This window comes from Psittacula echo (genome assembly GCF_963264785.1).
Source record: "Psittacula echo genome assembly, chromosome: 6".
Classification (NCBI taxonomy): Eukaryota; Metazoa; Chordata; class Aves; order Psittaciformes; family Psittacidae; genus Psittacula; species Psittacula echo.
Genome location: NC_137743.1, coordinates 45,706,546 through 45,734,128, shown reverse-complemented (window position 1 = coordinate 45,734,128; position 27,583 = coordinate 45,706,546). Strand labels below are relative to the sequence as shown.

Below are 27,583 nucleotides of genomic sequence, written 5' to 3'. Positions count from 1 at the left end.
ACTTCTTGTGGTGGAGACCACTGAATGGTACAAAAGCAAAGAACTGCCAGTCATCGGCAGACTTCACACTCTAGGTACATAAATGTCTGCGTTTACTGAAACTGTTAACATCGCCTATCTCAGTTGGCCCTGCTTTTAAAACAGAAATTTTTGCTGCTCAGAAAACAGTCTCCACCAAAAAATTTCCCTTCATCACCTGATGTTACATTTAAATAAAAAGGCATTCCTGCAGGTCAGTGAAAGAAGTGCAGAGGTAACAACCTCAATCTGTGCCAGATGACGTTTACATTGAATATTAGGAACAATTTCTTCAGAGAGGTTGATCAGGCATTGGAACAGGCTATCCAGGGCAGTGATGGAATCACCGTCCCTGCAAGTGTTCAAAAACCGTGTGGATGAGGCCTTTGCTGACATGGTTTAGTGGTGGTCTTGGCAGTGCTAAGGTAATGGTTGGACTTGACGATCTTAAATGTCTTTTCCAACCGAGTTGATTCTATCATTCTATGTGAACTGTGCACAGAGGAAGACAGAATAAGCCATGAAAAAAGTTATGGTTGTTAGTGTTTTGGTTTCACTCAGGTTTTGGGCTTTGTGATGTTTTTAACGGCAGCGCCGGTGCCAGAATTACTCGATGCAGGACCTCAGGAGCGGCCACACCCCACTGCTCCGGCACTGCCCGGCGGCCCCACTCGCGCGCAGGAAGAGGAACGCTGCCGGGGAGCTGAGGACGGGGCGCCCCAAGCCCGAGGCCCGGAGGAAGGCCCGGGGGGCAGCACCATCAGCCGCTCGCCTCAGCCGCCGCAGGTAACGGCGGCCGTTGCCAACGGTTACCGCCAGCATCACCCACCTCCCCCATCCCCGACGGAAGTAGGCAGGGGCCGCGCGCGGAGCGCGCTCGCCCGTCCCAGCATGCACCGCGAGCGCGATCACGCGCGCCGCCTGCGCCAAGGCGTCCGGGCGCCCAGGTGAGGTTCGGAGGGACCGGCGCACCCCGGGAGCAGGCGGGGGGCGGCCCGGGAGGAGAAGGGCGCTCGACTGAGCCGGAGTGGGGAAAGAGGCTGGCGGCGGAGGCCGCACTCACCGGGAAGCTGCTCTCTACGGAAGCCGGGGAGGGGCCATGGTGGCAGCGGGTGGGGGGCGGGGCCTGGGGCGGGCGGCGCATGCGCTATGGCGCTACAGAGGCGGCTGCTTCTCGGCGGCCGTGTGGGCAGGATGTGCCGCTGCGCATGCGCAGTGCCGGCAGTTCCTCTCCTGCCCGGTTAGCCACCAGCCGCTCTCCCCGTCCCGGAAGGCCGGCGCCTGAGGCTGCGGCGTTGAGAGGGAAGGTGTGGTCGTCGACATGTCCTGCCGTCCTGCTCTGCATTTGCCTCAGCGTATTTAATATAAAATCCTGAACCTGTATGAGGAGTCCACCGTGTTTGCAAGTATCATTTCAGCACAAATCACGACCTTGCTTCCGTCACGAGCGGGAGCAGGGCCAGTTCAGGGTTGCTGAGGAAGGTGTTGCTGGACATATTGTTACCGTATTAAAGGTTTCTTTTATCCAGGCATTGTTCTTCACAACCTCTAAGCCCCCAGCCTCTTGCCAGCTGTTGCGCTGGTTTGTGTCACATGCAGTAAACAAGCTTGAGCTTAAATGTGAATGAACACACAATCCCTAGTTATGACGTTTTGTCCACTAAATCCTTAAGTGCTTTCCAAAGGCACCATGTGCATAGCCTAAAGAGTCTGCAGAAGTGTACTAAGTAAGTAGGATAACAAAAATGTATTAAATGGGCAGGATAATTGTGAAGTGCTTGTAAGTGGTTTGGCAGAGTAGCAAGTGCTGTTCCTTACAAGTGCCAAGTGACGGCTTTTTTACTGTTGGAGAGGTATGTGACAAGTTTGAAGTACTCCATCATGGCAGACTGTACAGCCAATTCCTTTTAAAAGCGAGGCTAGGAAAAGGGTATGTGAGAGGCGACCAGGCTTATGCTGTACAGGCAGGTGTATGCTCAGCCATTGCCAGTTTAGGTCAGATGCAGTGTTCCTAAAGTAAAAGCACATCTGAAGTGATTCAGAGAGCAGTTGCTGTGAATCAGGCGTAGCGTGGCTTCATGCAGGATGCAGCACTGGAACTGGCAGTCCTGCCAGCTTCCAGGCTTCATGAGAAAGCAGCACTATTTCTGTTTGTGCTCCTGGAAACAAGGCAAAAAAGGAAAATAAAGAAAATAAAAAAGTCTTTTTATGGCCCCTGGGGAGCAGGAAGAGCACGAGTGAGCCGAAGGCCAGTGAATTCAGGCCAGTGACCTGTACCAGGTTATTTTTATGCATGCTCTGATCACCCTGCTGAGTTCCCAGGTCCCCTTGTCGGAGTGGGGGTCAGAGCATAGGTTACCTTCAGTTTCTGGGTGCCACCGCGTGGTGTGACAGCTAACTGCAGCTGTCCCTGCAGCAGGTGCATGCAGTGTGTGCATGCAGCAGGCGTGGGCGGCCTCTTCTACGCATGTAGGGCAGCCTGGAACCACCAGAGCTTTGAGGCTGCTAAGCCACAGAGGGAGGTGGCAGCCCAGAGCTGTGCTTACTGCCTCTTCCTGGACCTCACTGCCTTCATCTGCCATCAGATACGTGCATGGTTGCTGGCTTTGTGCCCTGGGAAACTCCAAGACGCCCTTCCTAACTTGGCTTTGCTCCCTTTTTGTTCTTCCAGGCTGGGACGGGGTGAAATGGCAGCCTCTTCCTCATCCTCCTCAGCTGGCGGAGTCAGCGGCAGCTCTGTAACAGGATCAGGGTTCAGTGTTTCGGACCTGACACCGCCCCGAAAAGCCCTCTTCACTTACCCCAAAGGAGCCGGAGAGATGCTGGAAGGTGATTGCTCCTGCATTTCTCCTTCCTTGCTGCTCCTGGTGTGCAGGCAGACCTGCAAAGGAGTTGCTGAACTTGGCAACCTGCTGCCTTTTCAGACTTTAGCTGGCAAAAGCTGAAGGGAGGGAGGAAGGAAGCACCAGGGCTCGGGTAGGTCCTGAGCAGCCCTGGCTCTCCCACCAGTTGTTCATGAGGAAGTGATTTTTCTGGCAGTCGCCTGTTTTTTAGCTCCATGACACTTCAGACGAGGAAGCAATCTACCTGAAAGGGAACATGACGGTGTTAATTGCTCATTGTTAGCTAATCCTTTGATGTTGGGCAGGAATTACTGTAAAGATAGCTGAGGTAGGAGTATTTTTCTTGGCGAAATGCGTTCTTATGTTGGATTTGACTGGGCTAGTACAGAAGGCAGCTTGTATCCCTTCTGGCCAGGGAATATAGGGCTTGCTTTTGCCCTTGACCTGAATAAAACCTTGCTACAGAGGTCTGCAACAGGATAAATCAGGACTAGACCTCTCCTTTAATCCTTCAAGCTGAGCACGTTCCCCTTTCAGACTTAATTTTATTGGAGTATCTCTGCAGGGCCGCCTGGGGAGGGCTGGGGCTCTGATCCAGCACTGCATCTGGCGCTCGGGTGCCCAAGCCTGCCACCTTCTTCAACAGGGCTGCCTGAAGGAGGACCTAGACACATCACAGCTGCATGTCCCTGCCCCTGCTCTGGGTGAGGGAGGAAGGGCAGGTCCTCCAGATGACAGGGTTAAGCCAGGGTCTGTCTGTCTGCCACCTCCCTGTGAACTTCCCATGTCACTATGCTGCACACTTGACTGTGTGAGCCTGAGGTTCATGGGGTGGCTGGGACTGGGGCTTGGGTGGCCCTGCATGTCAGAAGTGACACGGCAGTCCAGAGCAGCTGGGAACTGATCGCTACATCATTTAAGGACTGTTTTTATTACACATTAGAGGCCATATGCCAGTCTATTGAAGTAATTATGACTGAAGGCTTGCTCATAGAGCTTAACAAGCCCTCAAAATAATGAAACACTTCATATTACCAAATAGGCAGCTAGAGAGCCACTCAGCAGGACAGCCAGGCTGGGGAGTCAGAGGATAGGGAAGTGTATGTTTGGAAATAGCACAGGGCAGCACCAACACAGCATTTCAACAGCTTGTGAGAGGATGATCTGAGCACAACAAAACCCCAGCTCATCCCTCCTACCTGGGATTCAGATTTTTCAGGGCCAGAGATCTGTTTCTTCCCTTAGTGTTTGAAATTGCTTCTCCCCGCATCTTTGTGGCATGGAGCTTTTAATTGATTTTGGTTTGGGTTGACCTCTTTACCAGTCAGACAGCAGTTTGTCTCCCCTGGCTGGCATCAGCAACTAAACACTCTCCCAGTCACAAGAAGCTTTAGGTTAGGTTTTTAATGTCTGAGATAAAAGGTGATACACCCATTCTTTCATCTGGTGGGTACTGCATATCAGTTTCTTGTTCAAAATCTGCACTGATTTTTATTGTTACTTTAACTACCTTGCTTGTTTTTACATAAACCCTTAGGTATTTTGGGATGTTTTTTAGAAGGGAGGAGTGTAAACTGTATCAGTACTTGGCACACAGTTAGCTATGTATTCCAGATTGCTTTATTTCTGAGACAGCTGTGTGATCAATTACTGACTTAGATGACAAGAGATACACATTATTTGAAATCCTTTATACAGGGTTATGGTGTAAGTCTGTGGGAAATCATACAGCATTACAAGGACAGAAGCGTCTGAGCCCCGAGGGAATCAGAGACTGCCATAGTATTAGGTGGCTTCTCCTTAGCTTACCTTCTGTTTAAAATGGGCTAAAATTACTTGACAAAATATCAGCTGGGAGGTCTCCTAGGTGGCACAGCCATTCCCCAGCGGCACTGGGAGCTGGCCAAAGCCAAGCACAGGATTTTAGCACAGGGTCACAAGGGCTCGAAACCAGAGCAGTGCATGCTCAGCACAGGAGAAAGTGTTGGAACGAGGCAAGTAGGGAAACCCACAGCTCGGACATAAAAATAGAAGGTTGGTGGCACTCAGTTAAGGCTGCTCAGTCTTAAAACTCTCAGATTAAACCACCTCCCTTTTTCTGTTTACAGATGGCTCCGAAAGATTTCTCTGTGAATCTGTCTTCAGCTATCAGGTTGCATCTACATTAAAGCAAGTGAAACACGGTAAGCAATGAAGCACCATCTATTTTAACTGCATGTTGACCAGGAAAGATGGCAGGGGAACATGGAGAAAAGGCTGACATGTTCTCAGGTGCCGACCACAAAAAAGCAGAATAGCCTTTTAAGTTGGAAAATTAAGGCGAAGTCAGGCCATCATCAAGTCCTTTTGCAAGCCCTATGCAAAGCAAGGAGAACCCACACAGCCTGGGTGGGAACAGGCTGTGCCTTTCGAAGCTTGTTTTTCCATCGCTGCGTGCTGTGCTGCCTTCGCGCGAAAGGTGAGGCCAGCAGGGGAGGTTATGGGCAGGAAACGCCCACACTCTGATCTTGGCCCAGCACTGACTGTCTGTATGGCCCCAAGCACACAGACACTTGATTCCACCTTTGGTTCTCTGCCGAGCCTGAGTCCTTGTGACACCAGTAGGGTCAAGCCAGGTTTCCAAAGGTGTTCAGGAGATGGACATGCAGATGCCTGGTGTGGCGTGATGGGGCTGACTCCACTCCCTACCTCCCCAAGGAAGAGCCTTACATCTTGTTTGAACTGCTTCCCTCCTGGGGCTTTTGCTTAGCTGCCTGTAACCAAATGACGGGCTTGACTGCACAGCAACTTTCATTCTCAAGTTACTGGGCAGAGCTCAGCACCAGCTTGTGTCTGCTGCTAGAGGGTCACATCCTTTTTGGTCCCCACCTCTTGTCAGCTAGAATGGGTACTTCCATGTGTTGTCTCAGACCACCAAGGTTTCCTGTCCTCCACCAGCAAGGGTTGTCAGGAGGAGGTCTGGGAATGTGCAGCAGCCTGCAAGGCTGTGCTCCTGTATTTCTGGACCATAAAGCAAAGCCAAGCTTCAAAGCTATTGTTTCCACAGTCCTGGTGCTACTGGGGCTGTAGCTACCAGGGGCTGCTGCACAGACTGGCACCCTGATAAGCACCAGCCTTTGAAACTCACTTGTGGAGCACCAGTCCCCTCTCCATAAGAAAGGGAAAAGGCTTAAAAAAAGATTAAGGTCATCATTTTTTGGCTTGTTTGTTTGACAGTTCCCAAAAGCACTCGGCTGCAGGGGGTGGAGTGAGAACAGTCCCACTTAAAAGCACCCACTGCTGCAGTCAGCATAAATCATGCGCATTTCATGTTATGCCTCTTGCTAGCAAGTCAGCTGTGCTGGGCTGTTCTTCCAGGAGGCTGCTGTGCTGTTAAACTTCGAGCAGAGCCAAGAGAAGAAGGGGCTGTTGTCATCTCCCTACCAAGGCAGGCAATTTGACTGAAAATTGAGCCTGGATACCCAACACACAACTGGTTTTAAATAAAGCTGAGAGGAAGATGTCTTGGGGATCCCCAGGGAGACAGCCTGTCTCTCCATGGGGACCTTTGTGTCATTAGCATGCTCTGATTGCAGAGCTTTTCTGCTGGAGTCATCCAGGTCCTCCTCAAAGGACCTTCATTAAAATGAGTTCCCTGTGCTGCACCCAGCTCTACTGTGGGCTGACCAAGCTCTCTCTGAACTTCTCTGTTCTTTTGCACTATAAATATTTATGCTAAAGAAATGAGCTTCATCCTGTTCTCACCCCCATATGCTAATGGGCCTCGTGTTTCCCTGTTAGGACTTGAATTTAGATGGCACGGGCAGAGATGAGTAAATACACACTGAGCACCGGACAAGGCAGAAAAGCCTGTCCCTGCTTTCTCCTGAGGTCTCACCATTTGCACAGGGCGTTGTGTAGAGTGGGTTTGTATTCAGATTGGCTCGGTGGGTTTTATTCTGCTCTTCTCCCCACTGGCAGCTGGGAATTTGCATCTAATTGAAAGGTTTAATTGCACTGTCATTGCAAACCACAGTTACCTTTGAACTTCTCGCAGATCAACAAGTCGCACGGATGGAAAAACTAGCCGGTCTGGTGGACGAGCTGGAGGCAGATGAGTGGAGGTACAAGCCAATAGAGCAGCTCCTGGGATTCACTCCCTCCTCGGGCTGAGTGTGTCTTGGATTGCTGCTGTCAGGGAGCAGAAGAAAAACATTCTCTGGCCTGTCTTCAAAACACCACCCCCATTTATTAAGATGCTGACAGCTGCATCGGCAGGACTGGGCTTTTGTTGTGTTTTTTTTAAGTTGAGAGTAGGGATCCCCCATAAAGCTGCCAGTAAATGGAAATGACGAGATTCTGCAAGTCCTCTGTGGTGTTATGGGCTGGCAGGGCTCAGTTTCTGTAACTTAGAAGGTAGGATCAGTTTCACAGAACTTGGAGAATCACCTTATTGCTCATGGAGAAGATTTACAGTGTGTGGTGGTGGGGAAAGCACTCCAGAAACTTGTCCTGGCCTTTCCCCGTGTGTGGCCGAAGGACCGGGTGATCGCTGAGCTGGAAAGCCCATGTCCTTGTTGCTCGAGCCAGGCCTCTGTAGAGCACAAGTAGGCCATCCTGCCAAAAACACTCTTCAGCCCTAGCCATTGTTTTGTGGGATGAACAGAACAGGAACTGTCCCAGGTTGGTTAAGAGGGGGCAAGTGGTGATGCTTTCTGCAGAGCCACCTCATGTATCACTGGAGCTGTTTTCTCTCTCTTGCTGTTTCACTTGTCTGCACCACAAGTGCTGGTAGGACACTGCTTTCTAATGCAGTATTAGGGTTCTAGATTGCTGTGCGATAATAAAATAATTGTGTCTTTGAAACCGTTCATCTTTTCAAAGCTTATGCAGGGGGGTCTGATGAAAGAAAGAGTCAGCTGTTCTGTAGGTAATGGGAGGTTTAATGAAGCTCAGAAGCAGCTTGGCTGTTACAACGGTGAGCTTAAGTTCAATATAAAAGAAACCCTCTGAGAGGAACCAAACCACGTTTGCTTTGTGCTCAAAAGTGGATTGATTTAAATCAGATTTTAATCCTTGTTTAGCTGTGCCAGCAGAAACCCCTTATTTAAATCCATCCATTTTTAATCATCTTGTTTTCATTTGTACTTCACTGCTGTTCTTGAAGGGAACTGGATTTCCATTTTCTGGCAGAATCATTTCAACATGTTCATTTTTCCATTGATTACAGCCTCAACACCACGTTTTTTCTAGCCAGCAAAGAGATAGGCTTAGCACTCTACTTAAGCAATTAGGCCACTTATTGCTCCAGATGCCCAATTCTTCCATTTTCAACATCTTATTTACAAGAGGATTTTATTTTTACTCACTGTTTTAGTGAAGCCACATCTGGATTGAAACAGATTAATCTGAATCCATCCCCATCATAGTTACATGACCAACAATTTCTGTTATCTAAAACTAAAGGAGGAAAGTATGTAGGCATGTTCTGTATTTGTCTCTAAATTAGCCCTGGTATCAGAGCCAGATTTTCATGATCCAGAGCCACATGTCACCCAAAAGCAAGCCCTGATCAGCAGACAAAGCCCCAGTTCCAGCCCTGCACCCCATGCAACGTCACCATACGGTTTCTGAAAGGGTGTCTGGATGTTCTCATGTATGGCTACAGCTCAGCTGAGAAATGTCCCAGCCCGGAAAACCTACTCCTGGTGCTGGCAGGCTGCCAGCCCCTGCTCTGCAGGGCCTCCTGCAAAGCCAGCTGGTCCTCGGTCAGTACTGCTTTAAACGTGATGGCATTTGGCACTAAACTTCCATCCCCGAGCGGCTATTTTGAAAAGAGGAGCGCTTCAGTCATCAACTGCTTTGTTTTAAATCATCTGTTTTTAATCCTTACTCCAGACGCCTAACTTACGTTGGCCAAACTTGTCAGAAATACCTCCTGTATCAAGATAACCCTGTGGGGTTTGGGAAGGGAGCTGTGTGCCTTTTGCTGTCTGCCGGCACAGCAGCGCCCCTCATACTGGCCTTGAGTCCCACCCTTCGCTGACCCTACGTGCTGCAGCCAGCATAATCAGATACAGAAAGAGCTTTTTCCTTTTTACTGCTCCACCTGAAACTTTTCCACTCCGCCAGCCCTCCAGGGAGACTGGGGAATCGGTGCCTGTGGCTCTGCTGGCAGGATGCAGTGCCCAAGCATTGCCCACATCTCCCTGCAAGCCCAGTGTGTGCCAGAGGTTCTAAAATGGGGGGCTGAGATTTCCCTGAGCCAGGCACCCCCTTGTCCTCCACCCACTCCTTGTTTTCCAGCTCGCTCTTAGTGGTGTGCTGGGCTCATGGCTGAAAAGAGCAGGAGCAGGGAACGTCCCAGCTCTGTGCAGTACACGGCTTGTTTGTATGCGTGCCCAGCACCAAAATAGACACATGTGTGAGAGCCATTGAGAGGAAGTGAAAAGTTCAGCCTGTACAGTACTACAAATGCAAAAACATGTTGTTGGCTGTTCCCTCCTCCGGCTCAGTAAACACTTTATGTAAGGCAGCAAAAACTGGAGGGATTGCTGTATGGTAAAGTAAAAGAGCCTTGTGCTCCCCCTCCTCCAAACACAAGTTTTCCCTGGCAGCTGGAAACCCCCCAGCTGCCCTATTTCTATTTTACAGATCTGTGGAGCAGAGACGGTGGTAACTATTCCTCCCCAGGGTTTTGAAGCCCTGTTGCCCCTCACCTCAGGGATCTCTGCAGCATCGTCACAGGCTTGGTGAGCCACTCTGGGGCTATTCGGAGGCTGCAGCTGGGAGGGGAGCAGCAGGGGGCAAGGAGCTCATCAGCTGCGAGCAAAAGTTGATGTGGGGAGGGAAAGTAAAAAAAGCTGAACAAAGAGCCCCGTTCAGAGCTGCTAGTTGGTTTTCCTGTGGGTGCTAGCAGCAGAACGTTACGTACTGTGCACAAGCCACACTCGTGCCTCCCCTCTCTGGCTTCTCGCTGCTGGCCACAACCCCAGTGCTGGCCATGGCACATGCTCACCCTGCAGCTCGGCCAAAGCCCCTAGCTCAGGAGGGCCTCTGCCCACACCCAGGATGCAGGACTGAGGGGCAGGCCTCCAAGTACCAGCTCATGGCTTTTACCTGGGGCAGGCAAATGAATGAATTCGGAGATGAATTTCACAGCCCCCACTATGCAAATGGCACGATGCCAACCCAGCACTTGGCCTCTCAGCTGCCAAAACCCATGCATGGTCCTCCTTGTGTGCACGTTCCTTGTTTCTCTGTCCGACTCCCGCAGGTCGCGGGCAGGCAGCCTGCCTGCAGCTGCTTGTCTTGGGGGTAGAGAAGCCTGAAAGGTTCGGCTGTGGTGGAGACCTGCCCAGCCAGCAGCACGCCGGGGCCTGCCACAGCATCCCACGCAGCTGCAGCCTTCAGCTTGCCTCTGAGAGCTTGCCTCTGAGAGCTGGTCCCTGAGAGCTGGCCCCCGGCTCAGCACGGTGGTGGAGGATGCATGGGGCCACCCCTTGTGTGCCCGTCACCCTCTGCCACCACTGGAGACCTGGTAACTGCAGACAGGGCCAGAGAGGGTGCAAAAGGCGCTCACCCTGCAGGCACTTAGGGGATAGTCCCAAAACCATGGCTTCCTTCCAGCTCAGACCCTTTGTTACATTCCCCACTTGGACACAGAGGATCACACCAGCCTCTGTGCCAACCCCAACTGGCAACTGTGTGCCAAAACAATGTGTAAATCTACCTAAAAGCAGCTTTTTGGGCCATGGAGCTGCTGAAACCCAGTGTGAAGTGAAGATGGGGACTACACCATGAGAAGTGGCAGCCACCCCATGGGGTAGGAATGTGCCCCCCCCGCATATGTGGGACACGGTTTGCATCCAACGTGCACAGAGGCAGTCACTGAGGCCCCCCAACCAGTACATCCCCTCCCTTCCTCCTCCTTCTCCAGCCCCTCCCCCTGCAGCCCTGCAGAACTGCTGAGCTCAGCACATCCTGGGAAGGGGCCTAGCCAGGACCCTCCCTAGTGCCAGCCACCCTGACAGCTCTGGCTTAACCCTTTGCAAAGCCGGCCAGGCAGGAAATGGGAGTGATGGATCAAATCCCATTTGGGGGGTGTGGTATGCATGTGTCCCACAAGGCACAGCAGGCCAGAACAGGCTGTCCAGAAAGTTTCACCCATCATCCCGAACCCCCTCTGCTCTCCACAGAAAGGACTGCAGGTCAGGGGGAAGGACACACTGCTTGGCTACAAAAATCATGCTGGGTTGATGCCAGCAGCAGTTCCTGGGAGGGGAAGCGCAGGGATTACAAACACTGTAGTTAAAACTTTGCTTTCTAGCCCCAAACCATTTCTAGAGGCTCTCCTCAGCCTGGGTTGCAGTCTCTTTCACGAAGGAAAAGGAGCTGCAAGACCTGCATCACCTCCCCTCCCAGCAGAAGCAGGAGCGTGCAGCATCGTGTTAGGATTATTTGATTTCTGAGATCAAAACTTACATTCCACTGTAAAGCCTGCCATCACAGCAGAGGCTGCCTGCTTCCCTGCCTGCCAGGCAGTGTTATGGCAAAGAAAGAAAAATATTTATGCTGGGCTTCAGAATTCAAGGTTATTTATAGCAAGGCACCTTCCCTGTGGTCCTGTACCTCTTTTTCGTTTATTTGCCGTTTTCCCCCTGTTTTGACCCCAAAGCCAGCAGTTCCTCATCTATTTGCAGCCTCACCGAGGGAACTTTTGTACCAATCACTTGATGGCTGTGGGGAGAAAAAAGCCACTAGCTAGATTTCGTTAAAAACAGGATCCCAAGCACCATCCAGCCGTTCCTGAGTGTGTGTGTACATACTTCGCTGCACTGCGCCGCAAGTGCACAAGTATTGGTGTGTATTTTTAACAGCTGGAGTTGGTTCATGCTTTGTCCCAAAAAGCAGAGCAGTAGCCTTGCATGCCGTGGGCGCAAGCCAGGGCTTGTTCCCAGCTCCTCGCACAGCCCCTCTGGCCCACAGCTCCCTGGGATGCTACTCGCTCCCCCAGCTTGGGCCTCCGCTCCTGAAATGGCAACGGATCCAAGCCCTGCTTCTCCTTTGACCCCCACCACTACAGCTGCTGGTGGGGTGTCGGGACCCTCACACCTGCCACCCAGCACAGAGGTCACAGGCAGCCAGCATGGTGCTGGCATGGAGAGCCTGTCCCCCTCCCTCCTGACCCACATTTGCTCTCCACCATTGTCACTGCTGGGCTGTTATCACTCTCTGCTCAGGAAGGACAGTACCCAAGATAGCTCCCGTAGTGACTTCAGAGTATGTTCAGCTCCTCTGATAAAGCCACCGGCAGCGCAGCAGGAGGACAAACAAAGGCCTTTATCACCAATTAATGGGCCCTCGGCTCCTGCACTCCTCAGGGTCTGGCTTTGGAAAGGTCACGTACGCAGGGTCCAGCACGCAGGGACCTGTGTGGGGTTTCACCTCTGGAGGGTGGAGCAAAAGGCTTGGAGCAGGAAGGTGTCCTGCCCCCATTCTATGGAACCACTGGGAAAGGCAGATGGGGTTACCCCAGCCTGGCACTGAACAAAATTCCTGTGCCAGGCCCTCCAGTTTTTAACACATTTCACTCCAGCAGGCCTTATTTTCCTCAGGAACCAGGACAATGCTGGCGAATCCAATCACCTGCAGAGCCTCAGGCTCTCAGTTTGGTTTGTAACCAGAAGCAGGGCAGCAGTGAACCGAGCCTGCCATGGCCTGTGCCTGGGCTGCCTCTGTCGTGCACAGCAGAACCAGGCCCTGCCAGGGCTCGTCATGCTAACACTGCTGGGAAGACAATGGTGATCAGCGGGCACATCCCAGCCAGCGCATACAGACCCCTCACAGCCCATCACCTGATGCCTGCTTCCGTACCAGCCGGGGCGTGTGTCACAACACGGGGAACCAGTGTCCATGGTGTGTGTCCCCCTTCCCGCTGCTGTCCCCACCACAACGTGTCTGAGGCTAAGCAGCGAGACCTGTGAAGGGGTCTGGCCCCGGGGGTGCGTGTGGTAAGGCCCAAGACCAGACCAGGCCAGGCCGGACCGGGCCGGGGGCTGGGGCTGGGGAAGGGCGGCTGTGGCAGCCTGCACCGGCGCGGCCCGGCGCTCCTGACGCAACCCCCGACGCCGTTTGCAGGGGGAAGGGCGGGGCCTCCCGCTGTCACCGGGCAGGAGAGACGCCGCGGACGTGCCCCGCGCTCCCATTGGCGGACGCGGGCGGGGGGCGGGCCCCGCCGTGCCGGGTCTATATGAAGCGGCGGCTCGGCGGGCGTAGGGCAGAGCGGGCGGCGGTGGCGCGATGCCCGGGTTGTGGCATCGGCTGGCGGGCGGCGAGCCCGGTCGCCTGGAGACTTCGGACTGCGAGTCCCTAGGCAGCGCCTCCGGGTCGGAGGGAGGTGAGTGGGGTGGGAGTCACCCTTGGGGTCCTGAGGGGTGTGATGCTGAGTCGAAGGTGCTGTGACACAGTTACAGCCCCAACCCCCTGGCTCAGCGTGCCTTCACAACCGTGAGACCCCAGCCTGTTCGCAGGCAGTGGCCCCGGTGCTGATCTGCTTCCCACTCTCTGTGCAGATGCTGAATACGCTGATGGTGTCTCCCTGCCGGACCTGGACCTGCTGCATGACCCTGAAGATGAGCTGCTGTGTGCCAACCTGATGGACCTGGTCCAGACCACGCTGGGCAGAGCCCCGCTGGGAGCCAAGCGCTGCTCCCGGCTCCTCATGCCGGCCCAGCTGCTGGCGCAGGTGAGGACGGAGCTGCTGCGCTTGGCCTGCAGCGAGCCGTGTGGGCTGCGCGGGGCCCTCCTTGATCTCTGTGTGGAGCACGGCAAGGCCTGCCACGACGTGGGGCACATCACCGTGGACCCGGCCGTGGTGCCCACCTTTCAGCTCACCTTGGTGCTTCGGCTGGACTCCCGCCTGTGGCCCAAGATCCAGGGACTCTTCACCTCGGGGCCAGCTTTCACGCCGCTGAAGCTGAGCACGGGCTTCAGGGTCATCAAGAAGAAGCTGTACAGCTCCGAGCAGCTGCTCATAGAGGAGTGCTAATGGGCTGTGCCAGAGAAGGGACTTACCCAAGTGCTTTGGAAGAGCTGGTTAGAGCGTGGCGGCTCCTGGCAGCTGCTGTAGTTTAGGTTAGGCTGGAGTAGGGCTGTAGGTGGAAGTAGTTGGGGCAGGCGGAGGTCTCCGCGGAGCGCCTGACTCTGCTGGGGCATCCCTGGCAGCAGAGCGGGCTAGGACACGGGCGGAGGTTGCTTCACACTGTCGATGATTGTGGGGTGATTGCGGTGACTGCGCTCCCGGATGTGGCAGCCGGGCTGCTGGGGGCAGGCAGCCTCCTCCCGTTGGCTGATTAATCATGGGTTTTTTTGTAACAAGGATTGTAATCAATGGGGTTTCTGGGGGAGGGGTTGTGTGGGAGTGAGTGACAGCTGCGCTGTAAGTTTGGATCAAAGGCAAAACCCCGCTGCTGGCATCTGGGCAGCGCTGTGAGGGCTGTCCGTGATACAGGAAGGGGCGTCCGAAATCGCGTTGAGTCTTGGATCGTGGGAGGGGAGAGTGAATGGTGGGAGAGGTGACACAGGGACGGAGGGCAGGACCCCTCACCGTGACACGCTGTGGGTGCTTCATTGGTTACAGTTTACACTCCTACACTTGATGTTCAAGTGCAAGACTTCCTATGCAATCGTGTCGGTGGTTTTTTACTTTTCTAATAAAATTTGTCTTAATTGATAACGTGCTGTGTACGTTGTCACTCTGGTTCAGAGAGGGGTGATGCAACCGCTGTCTGATGGTGCGAAATTTCCTCTGACATCATTGGGAAGCTTTTTCTTGGCAGGTGGGAGCTGAAGGCTTCGGGAATCGGGGGGAATCCCACTGTGACAGCTCCTAATTGCAGGACATGGGGCTGTGACTTGGGGTGCTGAGTCAGACCCTGAGCCAGCCAGGTGCATGCCTGTGCCTCGGAAGCGGTGCCTGGGCTGCCCAGCGAGGGGCTGCTGCTCTCCATGGGAGCTGTGGGGGGTGGGCAGAAAGCCAGGAGCACTGGCTGAAATGGTGAGGGAGGTGGGAGGGTCACACCTGCCGGGGGGGAGTGCTCCCCAGCTCCAAACACACTGCAGAAATGAGACCAATTACCCAAGCCTGCAATTAGAGTCACTCAGAGAAAAGGCTTTCACTAAGGGGTAATTAAGCTGCTTGGCAAATGAAGAGCCTCAGAAGGTGTGGGGGATAAAGCCAGCCTGAAAAACCATTTCCATTCAAATGTGAGCTTGTTCTGGCTCAGGCTTCTGTTGGTTTTCGTTTGGTTGGTTTTGTTGTTTGGTTTGGGTTTATTATCTTTTTTTTCCACTCTCCTGTGGACAAACAGTAACTTTTTGATGAAAATTTCCACCAAAAAAGTTGCTTTTGAGAATGACGACCCACAGCTGGAGTGCTGGGAGATGAGGTTGCTCACCTATGTAAATACTGCCTGGGAGCAATCAGGGCAACAAGGAATGCCTAATGGATACAGCTGGAAACGTGCCTTTACAAACCCGCATTGTGCAAAGGGAGATGGGATGTTTTCCAAAGGGTCTCATGCCAGAGCAGTCCCTCCCTCAGGTGAGGGGCATCCCCATGCTAGGGTCAGGCGGAGCAGTGCCCTGAGGGGCTGCCCAGCACAAACCCAGCCATCAGAACAGCCTTGGAGCCACTGAGAGGGCTGCAAAGGAAGCTCTAAACCCCAAGTTTTTCCAGTGAAATCAGGAGAGAAGCAGATTTTGGCACCACCAGCAAAAGGGTGGAAGTGGCATGTGGTGAGAGATTTACAGCACGGTGACGGCAGCAACACTGGTGGCCTGGCTCTGGCTGTGCCATCATCACCTCTGAGACACACAGTGTCTTGAATCTATATATATAGCTCTATAAATACACATAGTTTTATGTATCAAGCCCCTAAGCACGCAGAGGGGGTGGCCCCGTGTCTCGCCTGTTCCCTGCCAGCCTTTCTGGGGTGGGTGAGGGACTCCACATCATGTTCTTTTAAACTGTGATTATAAGGAATAATGAAGGCTTTGTAGAAAATGCCAAGAGAATGAAAAATAATGCAGAATGACAGACTCTTTGTTGGGGGGTGCCCAGCAAAACCCTCCATGTGGGTCCATATGCCCCTGAAATGCCGCATGGTCACAGCCCCAGCCATGAGTGATGGCAGGTGAAGCTTTGCTTCTATTTATAGCAAAATGGCCTTTCTGTGACAAATCTGGGGGGATCTCAAGGTCCCTGGGCTTTGGCAGCTCCCTGGAAAGTGCCAGGAGCTTCCAGCGAGGCTGTATTTAGCATCTCCCAGTGCAGGGGGCAGGCAGAGGGATATTTTGGGACCCGGGAGGTGGTGATGGGGCTATTAGTGGCACTGGCCTCAGCCCCAGGAGTCCAAGTGCCGTCATGGTGTTGGGAAAAGTGAGATTTTTGGGACATCAGCAGCAATAAGGCAAATGGGGATTTTAGTCCTTGGGTAAACCCTCTTGTTTTGCTGCCAAAAATGATGGTGGGCATAAGCAGGGTCCCCTTCACTCCTTACATGTGAGAAGAGGATTATCACAGGGCACCTGCCTTCCTCTGCTGCCTCCCTGCCTTTGGCCACCACTCCAATTAAAAGCATGGGCTAACGAGCTACCAAGTAGGGAAGGAGGAGCTAACAGGCCCCCCAAATTGCTCACACCTTTAGTGAGGGGGAAGGGACCAGCACACAAAAAATGCAGAGCATCTCCCATTGCTCTGGCCTGGGAACAACCCAAAATGCAGCAAAAGCACCCCAAAAACTTGGGCATGGATGCACCTGATTACAGAATTAAAGCAAGTAAACAGAGTGGGGTCTGTGCTGGTGGCACTGGGGCTTTGCTGGGGGCTGTGTTGGTTCATGCCAGACACTCCCAGCTGGCACGGGCATTGCAGGAGGTCGGCAGGGCTGACTCACTGCCGCTACTGGGAACACAGTGCCAAGGGGAAATGGAAGCGAAGTGACCCCTTGGCCTCTGAGAGGAGGGAAAACATGGGAAAGTGGGAAAAACCCCACCCCAAAACCTCCAGTCCTTTGATGCGTGGGGCTAGGGAGGTGGGGGAGAGCACCAGAGGGGTCAGGCCTGCTCCAAGAGCCAGCAGTTTCTGCTCTTGGGAAACACGTCTAGGCCACATTTCCGTCCAGGACAAAGGCAGCCCAAGCCTTCCTGCTCACCACCCTCCCCAGACCTGTCTGAAGGACACCTCTGAACACTGGGATGATGCTGCCAGGATGGTGGTATTCTGGAGTGAGAATAAAGCATCCCCAAAAAGAGCGTGGCCAGAGGACAGTGGGGGGACCTGGCTAACAAAGGTGCTTTGATGGGAGGGAAGATGAGACACAAGGCACCCTACCGGGAGCATCCCCGTGGAACCAGTTTGAAGCAAAAGACGTCTTGGACCCACGGCTAATTCGGGGGGCACTACCTGCTCTCCATCTTCTCCTTGTCCTTCCCTCTCCCATGCTGGGTAGGCCTCTGCAGCGCTGGAGCTCTCAGCCGCTGGGGCTTGCCGGGACAGCAGAGACACCAAATCCCATTCACTGAACACCTGTGTGGATGCAACAAAGGTAGTGTGAAGAAGCAGCTGTAAAACCAGAGCTGGCTGGGGCAAGGATCCGCAGGACACCAACACAGCAGAAGCCTTTCACATTATAAACATTTATTTATAGATGTACAATTGTATAATTAATTCTAAATCGAGAGATACAGCCGCTCTGAGCATCCATTAGGATCTATGCCTTCTGGCTCGTTATTATCCATCGGTGTCTACTTGGAAAAATATAATCAAAAGGGTTTGGTGGGCAGCCTCTGGGCAAGGAATGCTGTTGTGCAAGACATTCAGCAACTTACATGAACATGTTTCTTCTTTAACCCCCTCCTCAGGATCTCTTTGTGCCGGCTAGCCTGAGCATCTAGTAGACGCTATTTCCAAATGCCATTCAACTTCCATCCAATTCCAACCAAAGGTAGAATAATAATTTAAGGAAACCAACAAAACAACCAAGAAACCCCAACCCTTTAAAATCAGGTCCAAGTAATGGTGCCTGTGGGATAATAAGGCTTGCAGCTAACAGGCGGGCCAGTATTTTGCAAAATAAATAAATGGCTTAAAACGGAGCATGTGGGTTCCTAATGACAAAGAAACAAAACCACCTTACCTCTCACCTCTTCCAGCCCCTGCCATCCCACCCGGGAGCTGCCATGCTTCTAATTCATTCCCCTAAGCAGGTCGGGAGATGGTTCTCAGTGGAAATGTCTAAAGACAAAAATGAACTGAAGAGTGCCAAGGAGAAGAATCCAGTTTATCCCATGGAAGGTAGCTCAGCTCATGCCAGCTTTGCTCTGAAGAGATGGCTCTTAACCTTGAGTGCCCTCCCGCCACCCTTATGCCAGTCCTGCCCAGCGGTGATGGAGTGAGAGATGTGCTGCAGAGCTCAGGTGGGGTCCAAGGAGAGCTCCGGTGCACGCACCGATCTCCCCCAGCAACACTTCTTTCAACAGAAGCAATAGGAAGCTCTGTTTCTTATGAATTAGCAGTATTTTACAAGTCTCCTCTAGGAAACGTCATAGATAGGGTGTCAAGGCCACAGCCAAGCTGCAAACAGGAATGCTGGTGGGTGAGGAACCCCAAGTGTAGGACAGACCAGAAACACCCCTAACAAAGGGAGGCGGCTCGTGGAAAGCCCTCTTTACAGAGCGAATGCTGCACGCTGATTACGAGGCAAAATTAAAGCAGACTCTGCAAAAAAAGAAGTTACGTGCACAAATAAACCCCAACGACTGATGAGCAAAACCCATCCGGGACAATCCTTCCCGCCACCGAGCGTGACGCCGGGGCTCAGCTGACCTGCTGCAGCTTCTGCCAATGCAGCAGAACCACACCACAAATCTGGACAGCTTCCCTCCTTTCTCTGTTACCCCTTACAGAGCTGGAATTCCTTTTATTAAAACCCGAAAGGCAGGTATTGACATCCCAAGGCGCAGAATGCTGCTGTCCTCCAGAAAGCAAATTACAGTAACTGCAAAGTGATTCTTGTGTTAGTGTGTCAGGCAGGAAAGCGCTGCAGGACGAGACACCCTGGGAAGAGACTTCCCGCTTCCCTGTTTACCAAACCGGGCAGAAAACAAAATAATTTAATCATCCAACCCCTGCATAGTTTAAAAGTACAACATATATACAGCTATAAATTAATTCTAAATAGATTATATATTGGTTTTCTTTTCTTTAGAGTTTTATCACCAAATCGTCCAGTTCCTCTCTCCATCAGCAGTGACCAGCACAGTCACGAAGGATGTCCTTCTGCTTCATGGCTTCTTCAGTTAGTTTGTGTTTTTACACTCTACGTGTCTGTTCTCAGGGTTGTGGGATCCCAGGAGCAACAAGACTGTTGCACGCTAGTGGTGTCAGAAGGGAAGGAGGAACATGGGCAGCTCGATTTCCTGTCCTAATCGCTGCCCCAGATGTAGGTCGAATGGCGGAGACAGGCAGAGAGAAGAAAGAGGGCAGCTGTGCGTTGCTAATTCTCCAATTCCATTTGTAAGATAAGGTTTGATTCTTTGAAATAGCAAGTCTGTCACCTCGACTCAGTGCACTTCACCAAAAGTCTTCAGGCATTTCAAGAGTCTGGGGACAAAAGCAGTTAGCGGTGTCAGTCTCTGGACAAGCGCACGTCACTGTACCTCCCCCTTCGTTCCCCCCCCGCCCCAATACAGGCAGCAGCTTTGTCAGTCGCACTGTTTCAATCCACAGCAGGTCCTCTGCCTTAGAGCAGCTCTCTTTTCAGACCACAGGTACAGAGAGGCAATTGAAGAAAAACAGCTAATTAATGCTGGTCTGTTATGAAAGAAGAGGTGCAGTTATCAAAACAGGAGAGCGGGTATATCAAGATAAGAATGGCTCCATAAACAGGATACACCCAAAAAAAGGCTGAATGCAACCCAGGGGTTTTGTTTGAAAGGCCAAACTTTCAGGTGCAGTCTCTTTGCCAAGGAAAATAAAAACCAAACCAAACCTCCCCTGCTAAACCTCCCTACTTGTGTCTATATAAATCAAGCAGCTAGGTGTCCGACATCCTCAAGTAGTCTTCACAAGCCTAAGTGGTGTCTGTAAAATTAACATTTGGGGCAAGCTTCACCTCTGATTAATTTTCTATAGAAACCCTGTTTTCCAATAACTTTGTGGTAGGAGGGGCCTGGGTGTTCTACAGCCATCCCAGCACTATCTGGTAGGTGAGATCAGCTGAGATCATTAAGCAGAAAAAGGACTTCCTTATTTTCGTGCAGTTCTCTTGTGACCCAGCACACCCGGTCTCACACGTGCTCCCTGGGCTCACCTTAATCCAAGCTCTCTAACCCCTGAGTCTTCCAAGCACCCCCTCAGCTGTTTTTACTTTGATTCCCAGTTTAACACAGTAAGTTACTTCTACAGCCTGCTGTGAACTCTGGCCATTTGCTTTGTTCTCCTTGAATGTTATGGGAAGACAACAGCGGGGGCAAGGAACATCTGTTTGGTAGGAGTGCATTCCCTGTCATCATATTGCTTCAAGTACCAGGGAACAACAGCTTTTTCAGTAAAACAGACAATAAAGCAACCAAAAAAGGGTTCATTAAAACACGGCATCTGGCTGCCACGGCTGGTAAAAAGCTCCCAACTAGCCAAGGTGTGCATGGCTGCTCTATTGAGTGCACAGTTAACAAGACCTCAGCTGCGTCGCCAACAAGCCTGGGGCTTTTGCTCTGTTCCTAGAGACCCAACACTGCAAGTGCCAGATAAAACAGGGAGCTTGGAGAGAGCCAAGGGTGCCGACATGCAAACTAAACAAAATCAATTTCCCGATTAACAAGTGTACGCTTGACAGCGGGGGGATGCTTCCCCCCATGACGTGTGTGCATCCCGAGGAGACTCATGAGGATCTGTGTCTCAAACAGAGATTTAAGTAAGTATTAAAAGCACTGTTGTGCTCTGCTCTGCTGCCAGAAGAAGCATCACCAGCTCGTACTTAGACCTCTGCTGAGCGGGCAGGCAGTGACTATCCATGCAAGGCTTGAACGTCTGACAGTCTGCTACAGCTGGGGGTGCTCATGCTCTGTGCTCGTCGGTACAGCTCCGAGTCTCCGAAGTAGCGTGCCCGGTACAACAAGCCTTCCTCTGCAAAGGGAAAAGCCCAGCGTTATGAACCTGATGTGGAAGGAGACCCACCTGCCAGGCCACATCCCACCATGGGCTCTGCTGGGAACAGGAGGCAACTTGTGGTTTTCAAGGCAAGACGAAGCACAGGATGAGGCTCAGGAAATGCCCTGTGCCCTTTAGGACAGGATGAGCGTAAGCTAACATATGCTGACAGCTCACTCATCCTGGGAAAAAACCCTTAGGAACCTAACAGAACCTGCCTCTAGTCCCAGGAGGCTCATGAGGCAGCCTATACAACGGTTACCCCAGCAGAAGAAACTTAAGAGGGTCAAAGCTTTGTGCATTGGCCTCACCTGGCACTACCTGGGGCTCTAACAGCCCCTCCTGTGTCCCAGGCACTCAAATCCTACCCTGGCCACTGCTCCAAGAGCTGTGATCATCACCTGCTGGGAATAGGCAGGCAGAGAAGTCAGGTCACCCCTGGGACTCGTCAAAAAGTTTGCTGTCCTTGCCACACTGTGCTGCCTGGCCAGATCATCTCTCATCTGTCTGTCTGGATAGCTGTCCCTCCAGACCCTGCATGCCTTCAGCAGCGCACAAGGCAATGTCAGTGCTGCCACCACCCCCTTCTGAACAGGGATGGGATGTGGGATGGAGGACTCCATGGGCAACAGGCTTTTAGATGTGGTCCTCAAACAACTACAATATTACACAGAGCTATCAGAGCCCTCCTGAAAATCAGACGGCTGCAACCTTCCCCCTCCAGAATCTCTGGGGCACAACTCTTGTCTGACCAGTTCTACAGCAGCATTAAAAAACAAACCCCCCCACATACTGCATTTGTCATGAAGTCATAGAATGAAATAGCCAACAACACAGGAAATGTGCTCGCACCGTGTTAAAGTATAACCTTAGCATAACTCAGTCCCCAGTTGATGACTCTTCCAAAGCTGACCTCATGCAGCAGCCAAGACCCTCCACTCCTGACCCCACAGTACTCACTCTGCTGCTTCTCTTTCCAGCAGTTATTTCGAAGGTTTGCAATGTAGTCCTCCTCCACGCTCTTCTCAACATTTTTCAGGTTCGTGCCTGTGTATTCATCTGCAAAGCTCTCAGATACATAGTAGATGACCTTCAGGTGCTCTGTCACTCTCCTATGTGTGTGACCCACAGACCTAGATCAGGGAGAAGAGGCAGAACAGTGTAGGACATGCTTCAAGGGCATAGCAAAAGCTCGCAGCAATTTATAATGCACAACATGCCACGATACCAGAACAGTGAAAACATACATCACTCCTAAGCATCCATGGACTTGAAGGTTTGGAAAGGATAAGCATTTCTGGTGGAAATAAAATGCTAACACAGGGAGAGAAAACCTGCCAGGCCTCTAGCTAGGTGGGCAGAGCTCTGAATACAGACATAACTCTGAGGCAGATTGCCCAAGGCCTAACCCCACTTAAAATAAAGTGTTCACTAGAATTTTCAGCACTAATTAAATCTCTCTGCAATCTCCTTGCTGGCGACACCATCATCTGTTTTTGGCAGTGAGCCCCAAGGATGGTTACAAAGCTTGGAGGCTGATGCTTGTGCAGTGCAGGGTGAGAGCAGCCAGCAAGGCAGAACGGTGCCTGTGCAGAGCAGGGGAGTGCCAAGGTGAGGACAGAGCAGGGGCTACTGTCACAACTCCCCACAGCCTCCTCTCTGCTAAGTCAAACCCAGTCCCCTCTGCTAAGATATCTGCTAACCCCAAGAGTGTCAGCTTCCTTCCACATCACATGCTGCAACGAACACTGTGGCTGCAAGAACAAAATTAGACCCGCTCTGCACTCAACCTGCACCAACTAGCACAGAAAGCACTTTCTAGAAGGAAATCTCTTCTTACCCTACTCCTATGGATTTGCATTTCAGACAAAGCCCTGTACATATTTCCCCTGACACTTCAGCAAACCTAGAGATACTCACTAGGGTGTGTTTGCAAGCTGTAATACAGGACCTGTGCCCAAATGCTGGATTCATAAGGAACAGCTCCATCTGGAAACATGCCCAAAGTTTCCCATAATAAATACCAGCTGGCTGCTGCATTAAAAGTGAGCCTGATTCTTAAGCCAGGTATAAACATTCACTCATCCGGCTAGCCCTTCAGTCTGTTATCAGGGTTTACAGGAGTGATTCAAAGACTTCTGCAAGTTTCATCAAGGTCCAGCACTCATAGATAAGTGGTGGGTAACCGGATAGACTGAACGTGACCAAAAGGCTCTACTGGCATTCTTCGAAAGGCTAATGCAACTCCAGCAGTGCCTGCTGGCAGAGGCGCAGTTCTAGAAGAAGCTCGGCTCACTTTTTCACCTGTCCAGACAGGGCCATAAGCTCTCCTGAAGTTCATATGCTGCTTCTGTATAATGATGAACTATGGAGGCTACAAAGTGTACCCTCACAGGAGGAGTACTTAAGCTTGCAGAGCTTCAGCAGCATGCTTGAGTGTGAAGCATCAAAACAAGGGCAGGACCTGGTTCAAGAAACCTGCCACCTGAAGTCAGACATGCAATTAAGTCATGCAAATTCCACGAGGTGTTACTGAAGAGCAGGGTGGCACAGTCAAGCCCACAGCCAGAGAGGCCCTTCAGCAGAAAGCTAGGTTTTGGAAGAGACTGACAAAGGTAATCAAGTAACAAACGTTTCTTTAGGACTCTACCTCTTTCAGTGACAGCTTCACTGTCAAGAAGTGGCATTAAAATCTCTGTGTGCCATTGAAACCTAACCCGGTTTAAAAGCTTCTCGCCTCCTGGTCACTGAGTTCAGTGCAGCAAGCTCCAACCTTCTGCTGAACGACAGGCAAGAACAGCATTTCCCTTTACAAGAGGCAGCAGGGCTGCCTGCGCGGCTGAGTGAGCAAGCAGCACCGCCTGCCGGCGCAGCGTGCCTTTTGCTCCAGAGCTAATTCCATTTGAAGTGCCCTGGTCACTCAGGAAGCATTGCGGAGGTCTGGATCAGCTCATTTGCTGCTCTTGTCCAAATCCAAACTTGGGAATTGGTTTGCTTGCTGCTACCTGAGCATGCAGAGACAGGGACAGCAGAGGGAACAGGGAACCAAGCAGCAGAGAAACAGTTGAGACTCAGGGATGGCTTTTCTCTGACAGCTGACAAGGCTGGAAGCAAATCCCTGCCCACTTAGAAGCTGCCCTCCACTGAACATCTACCACAAACCACCTCTTCAGCAGTATAAACCAAACTTGTATAGCTATGTATATGCTTAATTTGCAGTCCCAATATCAACTGCAGAAATCACATCTCAATATTCTTTAGTGTTTCAGAATAACCCTTAACTGTGCCCTCTTCAAAACCACTCCACCTTTCGGCTCTGAGCACTAATGTCATAGTCTTCACCTTGGACCCGAAAGCTAAGCTGCGATTTATAGTATTTAACATCATCAATGGCAAACTTTGTCACCTGTGAAACTAAACAGGGACCACTGGCTGTAAGCAGTCTACTCTCTTTAAATACATATAAGGAACTTCCAGTGAAAATACATTAAGCTTTTGTCAAGAATCACAGAATAGTTAGGGTTGGAAAGGACCATAAGATCATCAAGTTCCAACCCCCCCGCCATGAGCAGGGACACCCCACACTAAACCATGCCACCCAAGGCCTCATCCAACCTGGCCTTGAACACCGCCAAGGATGGAGCATTCACGACCTCCCTGGGCAACCCATTCCAGTGCCTCACCACCCTCTCAGTAAAGAATTTCTTCCTTATATCCAATCTAAACTTCCCCTGTTGAAGTTTTAACCCGTTACCCCTTGTCCTGTCACTACAGTCCCTGATGAAGAGTCCCTCCCCAGCATCCTTGTAGGCCCCCCTCAGATACTGGAAAGCTGCTACGAGGTCTCCACGCAGCCTTCTCTTCTCCAGGCTGAACAGCCCCAACTTTCTCAGCCTCTCTCCATATGGGAGGTGCTCCAGTCCCCTGATCATCCTCATGGCCCTCCTCTGGACTTGTTCCAACAGTTCCATGTCCTTTTTATGTTGAGGACATCAGAACTGATGCAAGCAGCCAGAAATCAAGCCTGTTTTCCCATTCCTTGTTGGCACTTCAAAGTGACTAAGAATAGACTCACTTCATTTGTCAGCCAAGTGAGCATATCAGGGCATTTCCACAGTATCTAGAATGAAACAGCTTAAAAAATAGGGGATTTCTCTAGGAGTGTCTTTTACTTTACATGAGTGTCTTTTACTCCTTCTTCTTTTCCTGTGCTGCCTTGTACTAGGCATAAACGGAGGCTTTCATGAAGAACATATCTAGCTTTTGTTTTTCACAGTCCAATTTAACTCTACATCTCCATTCATTCTGCATATGGGATCCTGGTGCTCAGCTAGTGTCTCTCAAAGTCATTTCATCTGCCCCTTTCTAGGACAGAAACACCCAGCTGCAGAAGGTCTCTGTCAAAGAACATCCTCCCTTAGGCAAGTGAGCACCCTACAACCTTCTGTACACCTTCCATCTCAAGACCTGTTTGAGAACCAGGAGGCCTTCACTGATGTGTGAGAAATCTGCCAACAAAAGCAACGTTGTGATGAGCTAAAGCAAAAAAAACCACCCCAAAACCCCCCAAAAGACAGAAAAAACAGACAGCCTCAATCCCTACCCCATCACGCCACCCTGCCCTCCAGAGCCCAACCCCCTCCCCTGCTAGGTAAGTTTTAGAGTAATGGGTACTAACGGCCTATGGCTCAAACTGTAAGGTGGGCTGGAGACCATCATCTGGCTGAGAGCAGACACAATGATCAGGATGAGGATAGGCATCAGCTGGACAAACAACCCAAGGCCACCCTGAAGGAACAGAAACACAGAGTGGAGTGCACCCCTACAGGTGTACACAAGGATCCCATAGCATCACCCTCTCACCCTCCCAGCCCTCAGACAACCTCGATTCTCCTGCTTTTCACAGGCATTCGGCTTAGGAGGCACTCCAAAATAACTCAGGGGAACTCATCCGTCTACAGTTCCCACCCAGGAAAAGAAGGGTGACTGAAGGTCCAAACCCACTGCCCCTTCTCTGGATGTGACAAAGGGCGGAGGGGACTGGAAGGGGTACTGAGTGAATTTCAAAAGTCTCATGCCCGTATTTTGTTTTTCTAGAGCACATGTGTTTTCTGTCCTGCTTGTGCTAGTGAGCAGAACCTTCTCCTCTCTTCAGTGTCAGATGAAAGTAATTCCCTCTCTACCTCACCTCCAGTTGCAGCAGAGTACACTTTCCCCTTTAAGCTTGAGAAAATATATTCAGGCAGTTTTAGTTGTTTGTTTTTAAATATAATCGGTTATGCCCAGAAAACAGTAATCTTCACTATATAACCCTCCTTTCTTGAACAGTAAGTCCCCCATTCCCACTGCTCTAGACCAGAGGGCTTGGAGTGCTGGAGATATACTTAGATTTTCTGTGATGGGAAAACATAAAAACAGCTCATGCTATAAAGTGTCTTCCTTGGTTAATTAAGCATCACAGATTAGAAACACCCCATCTTCAATACTGGAATAAAAGGGAGAAGGAGCCACGAGCACCCATATTATCTGAAAAGTGCATTTTACCCTTTGAAATTACAGAATTAAATCACAAAGGAAATGCTTATTCTGTGGTAAAGGCAGGAACACTTTACTGGTACCATCTTATTTCAAAGTGGCACTGTTTAAAGAGACACCAGCATTTTCCCCACTGGATGACAGCTATAAGAGTCCGGGAGAACCACCAGCAGTAAATTAAACTGCAACTTGGTGTAAATTCTGAAGGCAGCTCACTTCCCATGACTCTAGCTTTCTGTTCAGGAGGGTGGAAACAAGTGGGACTGTTTCACAAGATGGCCACACTGACTAGCTTGCACCTCATGTGTCAGAAAAACCTTCAGACTCCCAGCCCCCAGCCTGTCCTCCACTTACGTCACCCTGATGTTCTCGTCTGTCCTGCCTCTGATGGTAGGTATATCGCATCCTGCCGTTGCTGTACACATGAACGTTACCTACAGACAAAAGACAAGTGTTATACAAAAGTCAGAAATGGTGCTGGCTGGGTGGGAAGGAACCACAAAAGGTGTCTATGTTCTATGTCAGCCTCATCAGTGAAAACACAGCAGGAAAAAGTAGGGTGCTGGCAACAGCAAATTCAGGAATTTTAACTGTCGAATTTATCTGTCTAATAGGCTTGATCTGTTTCTTTGGTTCAGGCCACACTCAGCAAAGATACAACGACATAGAGATTGTAAAGGAATCCATGCTGTGCTCACACTTAGATCTGGTCTGACATTACCACCACTCTCATTTCAGCTCGTCTAGACTGACTGTCAGCTCGTCAGCTGGCATGCTGCTGTCTCACAGCCAGCAGCATGCCAGCCAGTTCAGAGCCAGAAGACCATTACCTGCCTTGGATGGGCTGCTTCAAGGCTGGAACTGGGACGTCTCAGTGAAGTGGTGATTTGACAAACTGGGGCTATTCCTGAGATCCCTGCATATGTGCCAGTGCACAAGGTAAACATCCGTGGTTTTGCTCAAGAAGCCACATGGCCAAAGCCCCTGACTCAAG

At 51.2% G+C, this 27,583-nt stretch overlaps 4 protein-coding genes across 8 annotated transcripts in view; 2 read left to right on the top strand and 2 right to left on the bottom strand.

The window, feature by feature from the left end:
- ASCC1 (activating signal cointegrator 1 complex subunit 1) overlaps positions 1–1,151 on the bottom strand; it is a 38,707-nt gene extending 37,556 nt beyond the window's left edge. For both annotated transcript variants that reach the window (XM_080620862.1, XM_080620863.1), the window contains exon 1: positions 1,082–1,151. The gene's annotated coding sequence lies outside the window, so the exon portion shown is untranslated. The remainder of the gene's footprint in view (positions 1–1,081) is intronic.
- Positions 910–12,753, top strand: ANAPC16 (anaphase promoting complex subunit 16; the record flags this gene model as incomplete). 3 transcript variants are annotated; one of them, XM_080620864.1, is made up of 5 exons in its annotated part: positions 923–965; positions 2,690–2,847; positions 4,970–5,044; positions 6,898–6,964; positions 12,458–12,753. In XM_080620864.1, the coding sequence occupies 4 exons, from the start codon at positions 2,706–2,708 to the stop codon at positions 12,645–12,647; spliced, it is 474 nt and encodes a 157-aa protein (XP_080476990.1). In that variant the 3' UTR covers positions 12,648–12,753. The 3 variants fall into 3 exon arrangements, with proteins under 3 accessions (XP_080476992.1, XP_080476990.1, XP_080476991.1); XM_080620865.1 differs by lacking the exon at positions 923–965 and adding an exon at positions 1,266–1,325; XM_080620866.1 differs by lacking the exon at positions 12,458–12,753 and having other exon boundaries at positions 910–965; positions 6,898–7,706.
- A 377-nt stretch (positions 12,754–13,130) lies between these two features.
- Positions 13,131–14,570, top strand: DDIT4 (DNA damage inducible transcript 4). The gene is made up of 2 exons (XM_080621507.1): positions 13,131–13,239; positions 13,415–14,570. Exons 1-2 carry the CDS (start codon positions 13,143–13,145, stop codon positions 13,888–13,890), a joined length of 573 nt encoding a protein of 190 aa, XP_080477633.1. The 5' UTR covers positions 13,131–13,142; the 3' UTR covers positions 13,891–14,570.
- A 2,969-nt stretch (positions 14,571–17,539) lies between these two features.
- DNAJB12 (DnaJ heat shock protein family (Hsp40) member B12) overlaps positions 17,540–27,583 on the bottom strand; it is a 23,401-nt gene continuing 13,357 nt past the window's right edge. Inside the window, exons 5-9 of one of the 2 annotated variants that reach the window (XM_080622128.1) lie at positions 26,944–27,023; positions 25,733–25,842; positions 22,015–22,187; positions 20,888–21,030; positions 17,540–19,506 (exon numbers count right to left, since the gene is read on the bottom strand). In XM_080622128.1, the coding sequence (XP_080478254.1) occupies positions 20,912–21,030; positions 22,015–22,187; positions 25,733–25,842; positions 26,944–27,023 (482 nt within the window). In that variant the 3' untranslated portion in view covers positions 17,540–19,506; positions 20,888–20,911. Of the gene's footprint in view, positions 19,507–20,881; positions 21,031–22,014; positions 22,188–25,732; positions 25,843–26,943; positions 27,024–27,583 lie in introns of both variants that reach the window. The other variant, XM_080622127.1, reaches the window with a different exon arrangement.

Excerpts from the sequence above, each read along its gene's own strand:
- DDIT4 (XM_080621507.1), top strand. The coding sequence starts at position 13,143 with ATGCCCGGGTTGTGGCATCGGCTGGCGGGCGGCGAGCCCGGTCGCCTG. Across the intron at positions 13,240-13,414 it reads CGCCTCCGGGTCGGAGGGAG|ATGCTGAATACGCTGATGGT; the intron begins GTGAGTGGGGTG and ends CTCTCTGTGCAG.